The sequence below is a fragment of the Zeugodacus cucurbitae genome, chromosome 6, assembly GCF_028554725.1.
Source record: "Zeugodacus cucurbitae isolate PBARC_wt_2022May chromosome 6, idZeuCucr1.2, whole genome shotgun sequence".
Taxonomy (NCBI): Eukaryota; Metazoa; Arthropoda; class Insecta; order Diptera; family Tephritidae; genus Zeugodacus; species Zeugodacus cucurbitae.
The window spans coordinates 1,803,165-1,817,917 of NC_071671.1; the positions used below are offsets into that span (position 1 = coordinate 1,803,165).

The 14,753-nt window shown below is 40.3% G+C and overlaps 3 protein-coding genes across 3 annotated transcripts; 1 reads left to right on the forward strand and 2 right to left on the reverse strand.

Moving 5' to 3' along the window:
- Positions 1 to 278: 278 nt before the first annotated feature.
- LOC105219711 (cytochrome P450 6a2) lies at positions 279 to 2,384 on the reverse strand. Its single transcript, XM_011196008.3, has 2 exons — positions 1,211 to 2,384; positions 279 to 1,152 (listed from the first exon to the last, which is right to left on the reverse strand). Exons 1-2 carry the CDS (start codon positions 2,382 to 2,384, stop codon positions 737 to 739), a joined length of 1,590 nt encoding a protein of 529 aa, XP_011194310.3. The 3' UTR covers positions 279 to 736.
- On the reverse strand, positions 2,253 to 7,781 carry LOC105219710 (cytochrome P450 6a9). The gene is made up of 2 exons (XM_011196007.3): positions 5,262 to 7,781; positions 2,253 to 5,196 (listed from the first exon to the last, which is right to left on the reverse strand). Exons 1-2 carry the CDS (start codon positions 6,358 to 6,360, stop codon positions 4,781 to 4,783), a joined length of 1,515 nt encoding a protein of 504 aa, XP_011194309.2. The 5' UTR covers positions 6,361 to 7,781; the 3' UTR covers positions 2,253 to 4,780.
- Positions 7,782 to 8,407: 626 nt separating this feature from the next.
- LOC114804986 (probable cytochrome P450 317a1) lies at positions 8,408 to 12,405 on the forward strand. Its single transcript, XM_029045270.2, has 2 exons — positions 8,408 to 11,535; positions 11,592 to 12,405. Exons 1-2 carry the CDS (start codon positions 10,383 to 10,385, stop codon positions 12,017 to 12,019), a joined length of 1,581 nt encoding a protein of 526 aa, XP_028901103.2. The 5' UTR covers positions 8,408 to 10,382; the 3' UTR covers positions 12,020 to 12,405.
- Positions 12,406 to 14,753: the final 2,348 nt, after the last annotated feature.

Here is a 14,753-nt window from a genome sequence, read left to right on the forward strand (position 1 = left end):
AGCAGCACGGGAATGATAAGCGAATTGTAGAGTTCAAGTTCAAGTCAAGTGACATTGTTCGTGTTGTTGATGAAAGGTATATGAAATTATCTACGACTTCGAAGTTATTACTGTCAACAGTAACGTAGGAGCCAAGACAAGCCTTTGCTAGAACCCAAACAAATATTTAAAATATTTTCTAATAAAAAATAAAGGCTTCAGAAATGTTTAGTAAAATAATGTAACTTTATTATCTCTTTTCAAACATTATAATAATAAAATATTAAAACTTTTAAGAATTTAAATACTTTGTTGATCAACCAAAAAGTTTATATTTAACAAAAAACTTCATTAAAATCCAAATCCAAATACGAATTTGTGTCTAAGAGATTGAGGGTTCAATAACCGAAAGAAACCTCAAAATCTTGAGAATGCACAAACACACTGGCAGTCGCGGATTTAATAAAAGCAAAAAAGAATACTTTCCCCAATACTTTGGGAAGCCATAATATCACATTTACAGTTAACATTTTGTACTGTTACAGTACACAGACTCTAAATTTGTAAAAGTGTATATAATACACAAGCATAATTACCTCGCACAGGTATTAGGAAATTGTCATTAAGTTCATGGTAAATAAACTTATTTTGGTTAAAAAACGTTTTCAAGAAAAATATAAAACTACTTTTCCAAAGACGTTTTCCGGTTAACTTAGATACTAATAACTATGAAAATGCTTAAAACTAACATTACGCATTAAATGCGTTCCACTTTCAAAAAGATACCGTTTCTTGGTATGGTCGAAAACGATTTGCTGATCCGCACTGGCACCTCGGTTTGTGCGCTCAGAGAAAAGCGAAAATTGCGCAGTAAGTATGTCAGCGCCACGCGCATTTCCATATGACCGAAACGAAAGCCAATACACTTGCGCGGCCCATCGCCGAAGGGCAGCCACTCGATCTTGTCACGTGCCTTTATCATCTCCGGCGTGAAGCGTTCCGGATCGAAAGTTTCGGGATCTGGATAGATTTCGGGGTCATAATGTATGCCAACCACGGGTATCGTGACTAACGTGCCAGCCGGTATAACGTAGTTTAGATGCCCCGGTACGACGTAATCGTGCAAAGCTTGACGCGCCAGATGCGGTAATATCGGGTACTTACGTAACGTTTCTGTTAAAGGCACACAGTCACATATATGGCTAATAATACAATAATAGCAAATACGTACCTGCTATCACCTGCTTCATATATGCCATCTCGTTCAGCGACTCAAATGTGATTTCGTTGTCGTGTTGACACAACGTCTCGTTGATTTCACAGCGTAGCCGTTCCTGTAGCTCGGGTTGCATAGCCAGCTCATATAGCGCAAAGGAGAGCGTCGATGATGACTTTTCGGAACCTGCAGCAAAGAAGAAAAACGCTTGCGCTGTCATCTCCTCCACAGTCAGACCCTTAAATTCATCATTTTTATCATACCTGAATTTTCCGTTCTTATTCAACTCCATCAGCAGTTCCATCAAGTCATTGCCATGCACGTTGTACTTCTCACGATACTCCACATTCTCGCGCACCAACCGCATGAAGAACTTCTCTATGTCCGGATGTATGGTACCCATATGTAGTTTTTGCGCCAATTGCGGGAACCCTTGAATGAGACCAGATACCAGAAGCCCGTGACGACGATCGGTGAATATGCGACGCCCAATTGCGCGACACTCAGCGTTAGGATTCGTCAGACTGTTGCATTCTATACCCAACGCGCATTTACCAATCACATCGGTTGTGTAGCGCCCCATCAGTTCCTTGACTTCTACATTGGCATTGCGCTGCATCAGCTGATCGAGTGTGCTGACCATTTGCTCTGCCTTATCGCGCACAGACGGAAACATGCCTCGCACTTTGCACTCGGTAAACGTTGATGAGAGTTTACCATGCAACAAATGCCATTTTTGACCATCGACGAAAAACAAATGACCCGTTAATGGATCGTCCTTCTCATTGTGGAATAGACCACGATCACTGAAGTTTGAGAAGTCCTTAATCAGCACGTTTCTCACAAGCTCTGTATCCAAAACCATCACAGCGGGACGTTGGAAAAAATAATAGCCACAAAAGGGACCTGTGCCCTTGTAACGCTGGTACATTGAACGTAAGATCTCCGAGAAGCCGTACAGCTTGGTCATACCACGAAAACTGCCATACAAGTAGCTGGGCTTGTCGTGTGGTATGCCGCGCTCCTGCCAGTAGTTCATGCGCCGCCAGAATATATATGTGATGGCCGATAGTAGAGCGACGACGCTTGAAAAAAGCACAAATGTCAGCGTAAATGTGAAATTTAAAACGTAGAATGTAAATACGGCCATCTTCCAAGTGAGCGTGTAACTTAAAGTAGTTGTATACATTACAAACTGAAACCGAGCACTAATAGCGCCTCGAGTGGCGTAGCGCGCTTATATAGCGTCGACTAGAAGGCACGCTCCGACGTAAACAAACACGCGTCCGCTCGTGGCTGATGTCCGACAGCTGTCTAGCATTTTTATTAGATACGTAAATGGCGGTCAACAGTCGCGGCAGACGAGTGGGTTCGTGTGTGACTAGCACCCAGCTGTATGTGAGTTCGCAACCTGAGCGCATCAAGAGGAATAGAGCGCATTTATTTCTTCCATTAAGTACTAACAAACAGATAGTGGAAGCCAATGTGCAGCGATCGTATTAGCGGCCGGTTCATTAAAGGTATCATAGGGGTCCGTAATTATAGGAGAAACTTGGCCTAACATCTGTTGATTCCATATAAATAATTTTTTTTACTAATACTATTACAATTAGTAGCGCAGTGGGAGGTCCATTTGAGTAGACGAACAGGCAAAACGACGTAGTTTATTAGTAATAAATAAATAATAAATAAATTATTACCGACCGATAAGGAGTGATATATTAGTAAACCTGAAAAATAAAAGAATAAAAACTCCTAACACCAACCTAAAGAAATTTCTATGTATTAGTTTTTATTTTTGGTAATTCTTATAGAACAAGTAAGTAAAAATGTTGTCAGTTAGTTGTACATAGATTAGGTTAAGATAGACATCGAAGCTGATCCCACGTTGGAGATCAGTGGGACTCTACTAGAAGAATTGAAATATCAGTTCCTCGTGATGTCGAAAACTTCCAGCTATAGATCAGAAGTCTATTGACCAATGTACCTATCAAAAATCCATTGACAAGGCCGGTTTCACCGAAGATATGATCTAAAATCGGTATGTCTCCACTCCGCCTTCTTCCAGAGCACACTAATAATTGACGTCCTTCTGTATTTTTACAATCACCGCCTCCTAAGGCGGTTCGGCCCACTAATCTTCGCGCTTACAACTGATTGCTGGTTGTTTATAAACGATTCTATGTAAATATGCTCTTTGTCCGATTTGTAAAATTCCAGTTATAGATTCGGAAAATAATGCGACTACATTTCTGATATTGAATAAACTATTTAACGCGACGTTGTTATTATTCTGCGAAATGACGGCTAATCAGTGCGCTGTGGTGAAATTACTGCCGACACAAAACTTGTTTAATAAAGCGGCTTTATTATCAGCACGGGAGCGCCAGTGGCGGCTCACTTGTACGCGTCTCGCATTCAAACAAAGATCTGTGCTACTCTGTTTGTTTTCCAAATAAGTATATGTAGTATGCTATGCATAAACAGGCGATAATTCATCTATAGAAGTGGTCGTAAGTATGGCTTTCGTGTGGCTATTTTTATTTTGCGGGCGCAAAACTAAAATATTGGTTTGCATAGCACAGCGGGTGTTTGGGTGCAGCCGCACTTGCTCTTGGATGAAGATATGAATAGATATTGAAATGCGTTCTAAGTGTGTTGGAACGTGTTGTCTAATTTTTGAACTAATGAATACAAGGCTAGGGTGGAGATGATTGTCAAAGCATCATTTAGCTAGAGAACCATTTCATTCCATGATTTTTTAACGCTTGTTCCGAAATTGTCTTCTGTAACATTTTGGACCTCGTTGACCTTATTAACCTACGGGTAACGCGAGCACTTTGACCACATCTTAAGAACCATCTCTTGATGTTTCGGGAATTTCTGAATACTTTTGCACTGACCGAGACACACGCCATTCATATGACATGTCTCACTAACTTGAATTCAGAGAGTTATATGCGGTTAATGACTTGGATGACAGTACCAATGCTCATTTGCAATTCTATTAAATTTAAAGTCATAAGTGAACCAAAAACAAAAAAAAACAGTTTCCGTAAATCTCCTCCTCACCCTGTATAAGCGTACGCCAATTAGACTTTCAAATTACACACAAGTCGGATGAACTCGGTCCGTTTGAGCGACAACTTAAAAGGCAGAGAACGCAATTTCATTGTTTATAACACACAAACAAAACACTATTTTGCAAAAAATTAAATTAGCATACAATTAGTATGGCATGTAGTAGTTCAAAAAACAATAGGCGGGTTACCCTGAGCGCCAAGTCAACAAACCCGCGATAAGTTTTCTTTCACCTTGGGAGTTAGACAAAATAGAGGTGATAGTAAAAGAATTATTTTAAACAACTATTTATTAAAAGCTTGTAGAACAGATGGCGTTTTGACTAGCTGAAATGAGAATTTAATTAACGGAATTGAAATTAATTACCGTTACAACAGTAAAGCGCACGTACAACATACATGTACGGATGTAAGTCTAAATGTAAGTATGTATATATGTTTATGGAATAACATAAGTACTTATGTGAGCTTATATATAACAGCATATCCATGCATGACAGCGCATTTATACGCGCTCAATCTTCAGGTGTATACCACCTTGCGGGAATAGCGCGAAAGATTTCTGGAAAACCATCGGAATTTGCGTCTTTTCGCAAGGCGTGAACTTATACCGACGCAGTAAGTACGACAAGCCGACGCGCATCTGCATTTGGCCAAAACGCATGCCGATGCAATTGCGCGGACCATCGCCGAAGGGCAGCCAATCGACGGAGTCACGCAACTTCACCGCTTCTACGCTGAAACGTTCTGGATTAAATTTATCGGGTTCCGGATAAATCTCTGGGTCGTAATGTATGCCGATTGTGGGTATGGTGACCATCATGCCCTTCTTGATCACATATTTGGGATGACCCGGCACTACGTAATCAGCAGCCGCTTGACGCATCAAATTCGGCGCAATCGGATATTTTCGCTGAGTCTCTGCAATAAAGGAAAGATACAAAGTCAATTCACATTTCTTGCATAAATACGCATAGTTTACTCACCGGAGAGCACCTGTTTCATATACGGCATGTCCTCCATGCACTCGTACGTGAACTCATTATTATATTTCTGAATGGTCTCCTCGATTTCTGTGCGCAAACGTTCTTGTAAATCGGTTTGCAGTGCCAATTCGTACAGCGCAAATGCCAAAGTTGTGGCCGAGGTCTCGAAGCCGGCGACGAAAAACACAAACGCCTGTGCTGTCATCTGGCTCACACTCAACGCACGCAATTGATCATCTGCACTCTTCAAGTGCTTACCCTTATTGAGGTCCATCAGTATGCTCATAAAGTCATTGCTGTGCACATCATTACGCTCACGATATTCGACGTTCTCACGCACAATGCGCAAAAAGAAGTCGGTAATCTCCTGCGGCATGATAGCCATACGCAGACGTCGCGCCACATTCGGAAAACTATTAATGAAGGCATTCACGATCGGCCCATGACGACGTGATCCGATTATCTTGCGCCCCATAACACGAAACTCGGCGTTGGGATCTTGGAGACTATTGCATTCAATACCAAACGCGCAATTGCCGATCACATCGGTGGTGAAACAGGCCATCATCTCCTTCCAATCCCACACATGCTCATCGCAGGCGATGCGCTTCTCCACAGCGACCATCAGCTGATCGGCCACCTTCAATATGGTGGGGAACATGAATTTCATTTTCCCCGAAGTGAAAGTGGGCGTCAGCTTATTACGCAACCCACGCCACTGCTGGCCATCCAAGCGAAAGAGATGACCGGTGAGCGGATCATCTTTTTCATTATAGAAAATGCCGCGATCGGCAAAATTACTGAAGTCCTTGATGAGTATGCTCTTGATGAGCGCTCGGTCCAACACCAAAACAGCGGGGCGTTGAAATAAATAGTAGCCACAGAAGGGACCCGAACCGCGGTGATGCGTGTATATTTCGCTTAGAATTTCCGCGAAACCTCGCGTTTTCAACAGACCCTTCAGGTTGCCGGCGAAAAAGTGTGGCGGATCGTGCGGTATGCCGCGGTAGCGCCAATAATTCATGCGCCGCTGCAGCAAATAGTAAATAAAAGAGAGCAACGCCAACAGCGCGCCCACTAAAATTGCAAACACAGACATTCTTTTACTTCACCGGCTATCGAACAACTGATCAATAGCAAAGCGTTTTACGAGTGAAAATGTATTTAGTAATAACAATAACTAAGAGAGCCCCGTATATACGAGTGTGTGCAAGCGTAACGACAGAATGGGAAATTCTGGGAATTTGCAAACCAATGCAAAGTGCGAAATGCGAAATGAGTACGTCGATTGCGGAGCTGAAGTGTTTACACTCAACTGACTTACGACTGACTATGAAAAATCGGTTAAGTTATTTATAAACATAAATAGGCTGTGGGCATACAGAAATTTATATCGTACTGTAGATAAGGCCGTTGAGTAATGGACAAGTCAAAATATTTACAAAGAATTCACGACAACCCAGCAAACATATTGCGTCGGCCACCAAATGGGATGAGCGTGGTTCATGCGGTACTTTGCGCTCACAGCTGACATTTGTAAACATGTAGAAAGCGGTGACTTTTCTCTTTAGAAACTTAAGTCCAGCATTTAAACAAGAGAGTGGCGATAAGATAGTCTTGTACGACTCCCAAGCGCAAATCTTACTTATACTATGCTTTCTTACGAGTTATATGTGACTTTTGTTGCTCTCTCATTTACGAGAGAGACTTTTACTCTCTATGGAATATTGAATTAAACATCCCTTCTTAACTTCACTTGAATAACCTTATTTTTCAAGTCAGTTAAATGTGTCGTCTGGGTTCCGTGCTCCTTCATATTATTCTTCAGAATGTTTTATGTTTGCACTGACTTTATTTGCTTGCAAATATAATATATAACCTTTTTCCATTAATTGCTCTTATTCACAAAATAAATACTCACATGTTTCACAGTTTAAACAGTACTCTGGTATTTTATGAGCGGGAATCAGCAAGCGGCTCGGTTTAAAATATAAAAAACTCAGCGTAAGTTAGTATATAAAGTTGTGTGTAATATAAATCAGATGGACTTTTTACTCGCTGGGAACTTATACGTTATCTCTTAACAGACAAGTGTACAAAGAACTCATAACCATATGTAGTTAGGTATGTGGCATGATTGGCAATGAATTTCTAAAAAAAAACCCCACAATTTGGTTTATTTTCTAGGCAACATTAAATAATATTATTTTTATGCGTTCGCTGTAACCGATCAATTACAATCGATCATAAGTAATCAAGCGCCGCCGTTAGATATATAGTATTTCTACAGATACAATACACGCATGACTCTGCTGAACAACAAGAGTGTGCTGAAATAATATAGCAATTACAAATATTCTCCAATTCTTTACCTTCGCTCAAGTAACTTTATTAAGATGAAATTTAAAATTCATTTAACAAAGTAATAAGTACTTTCGAAACTCTTGCCAGTAATCTAGCATATTTATGTTTACTGGGCAATCATTTAATTTATGTTCTACGCGACATTGGACATTTATGCATGTTTTCAGAGAAAACACAATAATTTGAAATGCGAAATTTCAAGTGAAATGCTAAAATTCAAGTTAAATCGAATTTAAAGTAAAACAAATGTTTTTTTATTATTTTTTTTTTTTTATTTCAATTTTTTTTGAGACCTATTAAAGACATCTAAAACATTTATTTATTATTAAATTTCTTGTTATTGTTATTATTAAAAATTTTATTAATTTTATTTTTATTAAAAATGCATTTGTCATTCAACTCACTTCAAAATTAACTACAAATCAAAACAATTCAAGATACTCGAACAAGGTATGCACCTCCACTCTCAATTAGAAGCGATTTGTATCGCATGCGAATTGATAAACAGTGACTACAAACTAATTCCAAGTGCACTTCTTTCAAGCTAGAAACACAATCCCGAAAGTATACAGAACATTTCGGGATTTTGATAAAGGAAAAGAGGAAGTTTTTAGGAGTTTTTTCTAGTTAAACAGTCTGTAGATAGTTCTCCCAACTTAGAACAAAAATTTGGTTTGGTATACATATAATAATAGAAAGAGATAACGGAACACCAGCAGCTCCAGCTACAAATGTTCTCTGACTTAATATTCCCAATATTTATATAATTTTTTGATAAAAAAGGACATCGGAAGGAACTGTTGAAAGCATTAATGAGGTTTTAGCTAGGAAAGACCTAAAAATAAAAGGGTCTTTGAGGTTTTGTTAGATTTTATTCGGTGCCAAACTGAAGGCTTAGTGAGCACCATTGGAGACTTAAAATTAAATTTTCTGGAAACTCCTTTACTTAGATCGCATGTTTCGATAAAACTCTAGTTCCCTTGATTGGTTAGAAGTGTGAACTGTTAGGAAGCTTTATATGCTTGTCGTAACAAAACAAGAGTGCCTGAAGCACCCAAGCGCTTTTATTAGATAACTAAGTATCCGTAAAGCTCATTTAAAACTTGACACAAGTACTTTAGTAACAAAAACAAAATCTGTGTAGTTTTTATCTCGAAGTTGAGAGGGCTGATTTACTTTCATTTTTATCGCTTCAACCTTTGATAAGATAGCGCATGTGAGTTATTTAAGCGCGAACTAACATATGTAGGCACACATTGAACTTATCATGATGTTTATATATGTATATACAAATATATATGTACATATATACAAGCATGGGGTATAAATTTGTTAGCTAACCGAATTATCACCTTTATAGTTGTTTTTTTATTGCATACTGATTACTTATTATCTGCGCCCTAACCACACCAATTAAGTATTTATAAGCATTATCTGACAAAAAATCAAAAAATAATATTTATTTAACCAATAAATATATGTATACATAAGTAAGTTAACGCCACAAATGAGCTACACAAACAAACACACACAGCGCACAGAGATTTTCGTGACACAATTCCAAACAAGTACAGACAACTTTATATAATCTGCGCTCACTGCCATACCATATACTCGTACCTGTCTATCAACGCCCACGCACGCTTAGTCACACGCTCCTCTGACTCGAGTCAAAGCGCTGACAATAAATTAAATTATCGGCGCGTCGTTTGAATGATGGCCTAAACAACAACAAATGCGCGCAATCGAAATATATATAGAAATAAATTGCATTTGTTTGCAAATATCAATCGAAACAAAGCGCGTTCAAGGTGTACGCCAGCGTGATGGTTATTGACTAGTTTAGTGCGCACAATGCAGCGCGACGGCCAACCGACATTGGAGCGGATGCTGCGCGATATGAGAATTTATTGCAATGCGACAATCTACTTATATGCATTAAAGGAAGTGCTAACGTTGTTCCGTTGTTGACCGAGAGCACAGCACAGTGTCACTGCTTCGCGTTTACGGTTTACTGCATTTTCGTTAAAACCAAAAGTGGAAACTTGCCCAGTATTGAGCGCTCTTAATTTATTGTGAATTAGCGACGCGGCGGAGATTTCAATTCTAAGCGCTCCTATACGGAGTAACAACGTATTGTGTGACGCAATGAAAATTTCAAATAATCGTAGTACGCTCTGTCGACGCGCACTCACAACAGAACACCTTTCGAGACACCGACCGCACCGCGACCGCAGCGCGTGTAAAGAAAGCTATTAAAAAATCGCTCACCGATAATGACGATAATAAAAATGTTATAAAGCGAATGCGGCGAGCACTGGGCGCACGGAAAAAGCTCCACAATTGACGCCGCTGGAAAAGCGTAGCGTAACGTGAGAGCCGTGCCGCGCCGCGCGGCGGAGTACGAGTCACTAAAGTACTGAAGTAATCGAAACGCTTAGTAAGCGATTGAAACGCGCGTTGAGCGGCAGCGAAAAATACTTACCGACCGTCAAGTGTTTTGTACTTGATTAATAATAGCGAGAAACGCAGGTGCCGGCGGTGGTGGGGCGTGTGTTGTTGTGCCTGTGTGTAACCAGATAGCGAAAAACGTATGTATCTTAACTAAATTAGCGCGTTATTCGGTCGTTCGGTTACTTCCCCAGTGTCTACATTGCCAATGTGGCCTTGAAAAGGGCAAAAAATCAGCTGAAATTCCACGGTGTTCACAAAATAAAAACAAAAAAACCGGAAAAATAACACAAAAAATAACAAAAAATGTGGTGGGTTTGGTTAATTGTTGGTGTTGTACTGGCTGTGCTCGTCATTTTCGTGATTACGCCACTCCTCTACATCTGCTACAAGCGCAACTACTGGCGTTGGCATCAGGTGCCCTACGAACCGCCCGCACCGGAATTCGAGATACTGCAGCGCTTGTTCGGTCTGCGCCCCACACTCGAATGGGAGGAGCTGGAGCACTACGATGCACTGTATCGGAATTTTAAGGGCCAAAGCCCATTTTGCGGTTACTACCATCTCATGCAGCCGCGCGCCCTTATACTCGACCGCGACTTGATTATGCAGATACTGATCAAGAACTTCTCGAATTTCAACGATCGCGGCATCTACCACAACAGCAAGCACGATCCGCTCTCAGCCGATCTGTATAGTCGTCGCGGTGCGGAGTGGAAAGAGATGCGTTTGCGACTGGAGCCGATCTTCGCCAAAGATGAAATGCGCCACCTATACGACGGTTTGCGCGAGTCGTGCGCAGAGTGGCTGAATGGCTTCGATCAGCTGGTGCTAGCTGAGCGCGCACACAGCGGCTACATTGAGATACGTACACAAATACGGCGCTATGTGTTGGCCACTTTGGCTGCTTGTGTATTCGATTTAAACGCGCAACGCCAACAGAAATATCCGCTCAATGTATTCGACGACATGACTCATCTGGAGAATACGACATCACGTCACAGCGAATTTGCGAATGCGTTTCTACGTCGCTACCCGCGTTTGGGTAAGAAACTCAAGCTGCGCACCACTTCCAAAGAGGTGGAAGACTATTTCACGGGGCTCATCACTGAGGTGGTCACGGAACGCGAACAGAGCGGTGCCGTTAAGAAAGACTATCTGCAGCTGCTGGTTAACTTAATGCAGCAGGAGTTGAGTACGCACGAAGTGCAAGATCAAACAATGAAGGAGCTCAAGGAGCACTTAATGGATGAGTTGGCGGCGCATGCGATCTCCTTTCTGAAGGCGGGCTTACGCCCAACCACACACACCATCACATATGTTCTGTATGAGTTGGCTCTAAACGAACCCATACAGCAGCAGTTGCGTGACGAGGTGGAAGAAGCCTTGCAACGGCACAACAATGAGCTTTCCTACGATTGCATACGTGAACTGAAGTTTCTGGGTCAAGTTATATCAGGTGAGTTACCTGCTAAGTAAATCGAACATGAAACTCATTTCTTCTCTGTTTTACAGAGACCATACGCCTGCATCCGGTTGTACCTTATCTGATACGACGCACACTCACCGATTTCCCGGTACCGAACAACAACAAATATGTGCTCCCCAAAAATATGTTCATCATCGTGCCGACACATGCCATACACAGCGACGCTGAATATTATCCCGATCCGTTTATATTCAAACCGGAACGCTTTGGTCGCACAGACAATAAACGACGCGACCTCTGCATGTGGCTGGGCTTCGGCGAGGGTCCACGCAGCTGCATTGGTCTGCACTTTGCGCAGCTTATGATGCGTCTACTGCTGGCACAGTTGATCACGCGTTACAGTTTCAGTGTGGATCGTACGCGTTTGATGGTCAAGCCACAGAATGTGATTAGATTGCGTGTGGACCCGCTCAATGAACAACCCGAGGGCAGGGAGGCGGAAGTGGTTATCTAGCTGTATTTCGGGTATATGGGTATTTTAGGTTTTTACAGGGTGACTATTGTAAATATTTATTTATGTATATTTTTGTTATGTGAAAATCTTGAAATGTAAAAAACACCACACGACTCTACGCTTAAATGGGCCCAGCAGTGTAATATATTATTAACTTATTTTTATTTGAAATGCTTTTTTAGAAAAGTAAACATTTGTTATTGTGAAACAACAAAATCTAGGAGTCTAGTTAAGCGCAGTGACCTCTTCACTGCCGTGCAGTATTGACCTAGCTATAAGTGTAGAAACAGTTTGTATATCAGTTACAATAACAACGAAGACATAGCGTTAACAATGTTAGTGAGAAATGTTAATAAATGAAGAAATTAAAAAATAATATTGTGAAATCGGTCTTCAGATTACTTATTCATATCTTTATCATTAAGAAATTGCCTCAATAGTTTGGGAAAATAATTATCGTTTTGCAAAACCTAATTCTTGATCTGGTCAGAACATGCTTTTTAGAGGTTATAGTTATAATCCACACTTAGATAGCTAAACGGAGGGCAAAAGCTTTCATTCCACAAACATACTGTTATCGGACCATAAAAGCTAATCCATAGCCGAATGTTCGCTAAGATAGAGCTTATCAGCTTCAGATTCTGAAGTGATCGTGCAAAGATTTGCGCAAGTAATACTGAACTCTTCAAATAAAGCAACCCTATTTTATTTAAATTTACAGTTAATTTTGTAAAATATTTTTCTTGAATATGCAACACCCTGTATATATCACAATATAATAACTTCTATGGAGCTTAAATCATAATAGAGAAGTTTTTTTTGTTTTGTTGCATAATTTTTACCAGTTGATGGACGGCACCAATTTGTCAGCATCAACCCCACAAATAATAACAAAGACAAAAAATTGCGCAAAAAACGAGGTATGTTCAAAAAATAACGGGAATTTTGAAATTTCCATTTGTAGACATTTTTTTTGCCCCTTATGAATATGATAACAATTTCAGCTGTATTTATTACTTAATTTGTCTGTAACAACCGGTAAGGTTCTAGTTGTTTTTATGAGCTTTCAGCTTTTCGTTTGTTAAAAGCTCACACTTCGTTGAATGTTCGTGAATTCTTGGTCAAAAACAATACCGTAACACAGCCCAGGTTCCATATTTGCCAAATATCCGATCCATGTGACTTGTTCATATTTCCAAAAATAAAAAGAACTTTAAAGGGTCAAGGGTCATCATATCCCAAAAATCGAGTGTGTCGACGATTGAACGAAACGCTGACATAAATGCATAATATCGTTTGGAGACTATCTAGGAGGCCGTCATTATTAATGTAGACGAATGAATAAATACTTTTTTCAAAAAAAATGAAAATTCCCGTTATTTTTTGAACACAGCTCATATAGCTGCCAACAATTCATTTAGTTCAGTTGATAATTGTGGGAACAAATATAAACTGCTATCCACGCAAAATTTCAGAGATCGCTTAGGAAATATTTAACTTGCCATTGAATAACCAGAGTCTAACATTTCACTTTCAAAACGCAAACATTGCAATTAAATTACGAATAAATTACTAATTGCGCTCGTTTTAATTAAGTGATGATGATGGGGTTCACAAGTGGTCAAGGTGACTCCACTCATTTGCAGGTACAAACTACAAAGCGAGCACGCGGCGGTGCGGCATATACAAAGCAGTGCACGCCTCCACGACAACGCACTAACAACAATAGCATTTGTATGAATATAACGGTGTAAAATATTTGCGATGCACGCATAAATATGTACAACAACAGCAACACGCAAGAAACCGCATAACAACAACTTTCATTCGCTCAGCTGATGGATTAGACAGCTGACAGCTAGACAACTTGAGCGTGAGCTCTAACTTAACAAGCAGCGCTAAGCGAGCGGGTCAACGAAGCGAGTGTCTATGTTTGCTGCTCGAAAGAAAGTCATAACGTTCGGATGCCGGCAATAACCGACAGCAATTAATCTGTTGATGCATTCGAGCTAAAAGTCAAATAGCCAACGGCCACCGTCTTCACCAGCAGCAGCAACAACAACAGCAATTGCAGTCTAGTGGCTTATTAGTTTTACTCTTTATTGACTTTATTTTATTGTCTGTTGTATAAATTAATGTCAGCAAAGCTTTATAAATACACCAAACACAAATGGTTTATGACCAAATTTAATTGCTCTATACTCGGATGTACACTCACACTCAGTGCAAACATATGTATGTACATATGTCAAACATTGTTTTCTTATTTCATCTACAATGTAGTACAACAACCAGCGCACACGTAATAAACCGCATTACAATAACAATACGAGCGCACGTAATAAATAATTTTTTTATCGGCAAATTGCACCTTTTAGTGACTTCATTCAAGCGTTGCAGCCACCGCCGAAGTGCGCGGCTTTCATTCCGCAAACTAATTCTACCCATGCAGCCTTGGTAAGCGATATCTGCGGCCGCAGCGAAGCGTAACATAACAAGCCAAGCAACTCTGCCAATGAACGCAGTGAAACGTTTCCCGAAGCAGTGCCGAAATACAGTGGGTCGTAGCCGAAAACTTTTTGGCAGAGACCTTGAGTAGCGCTGGTACGTTGAGACTATCTATTCTGATTCTAAGTTTCGTTTTTTCGAACAGAGAACAAAATGTTCGAAAACTACTTCGTGAGATATGAAAAGACTTAAAAAAATAAAAGTGGTATTTGAGTCTTCCAATTGA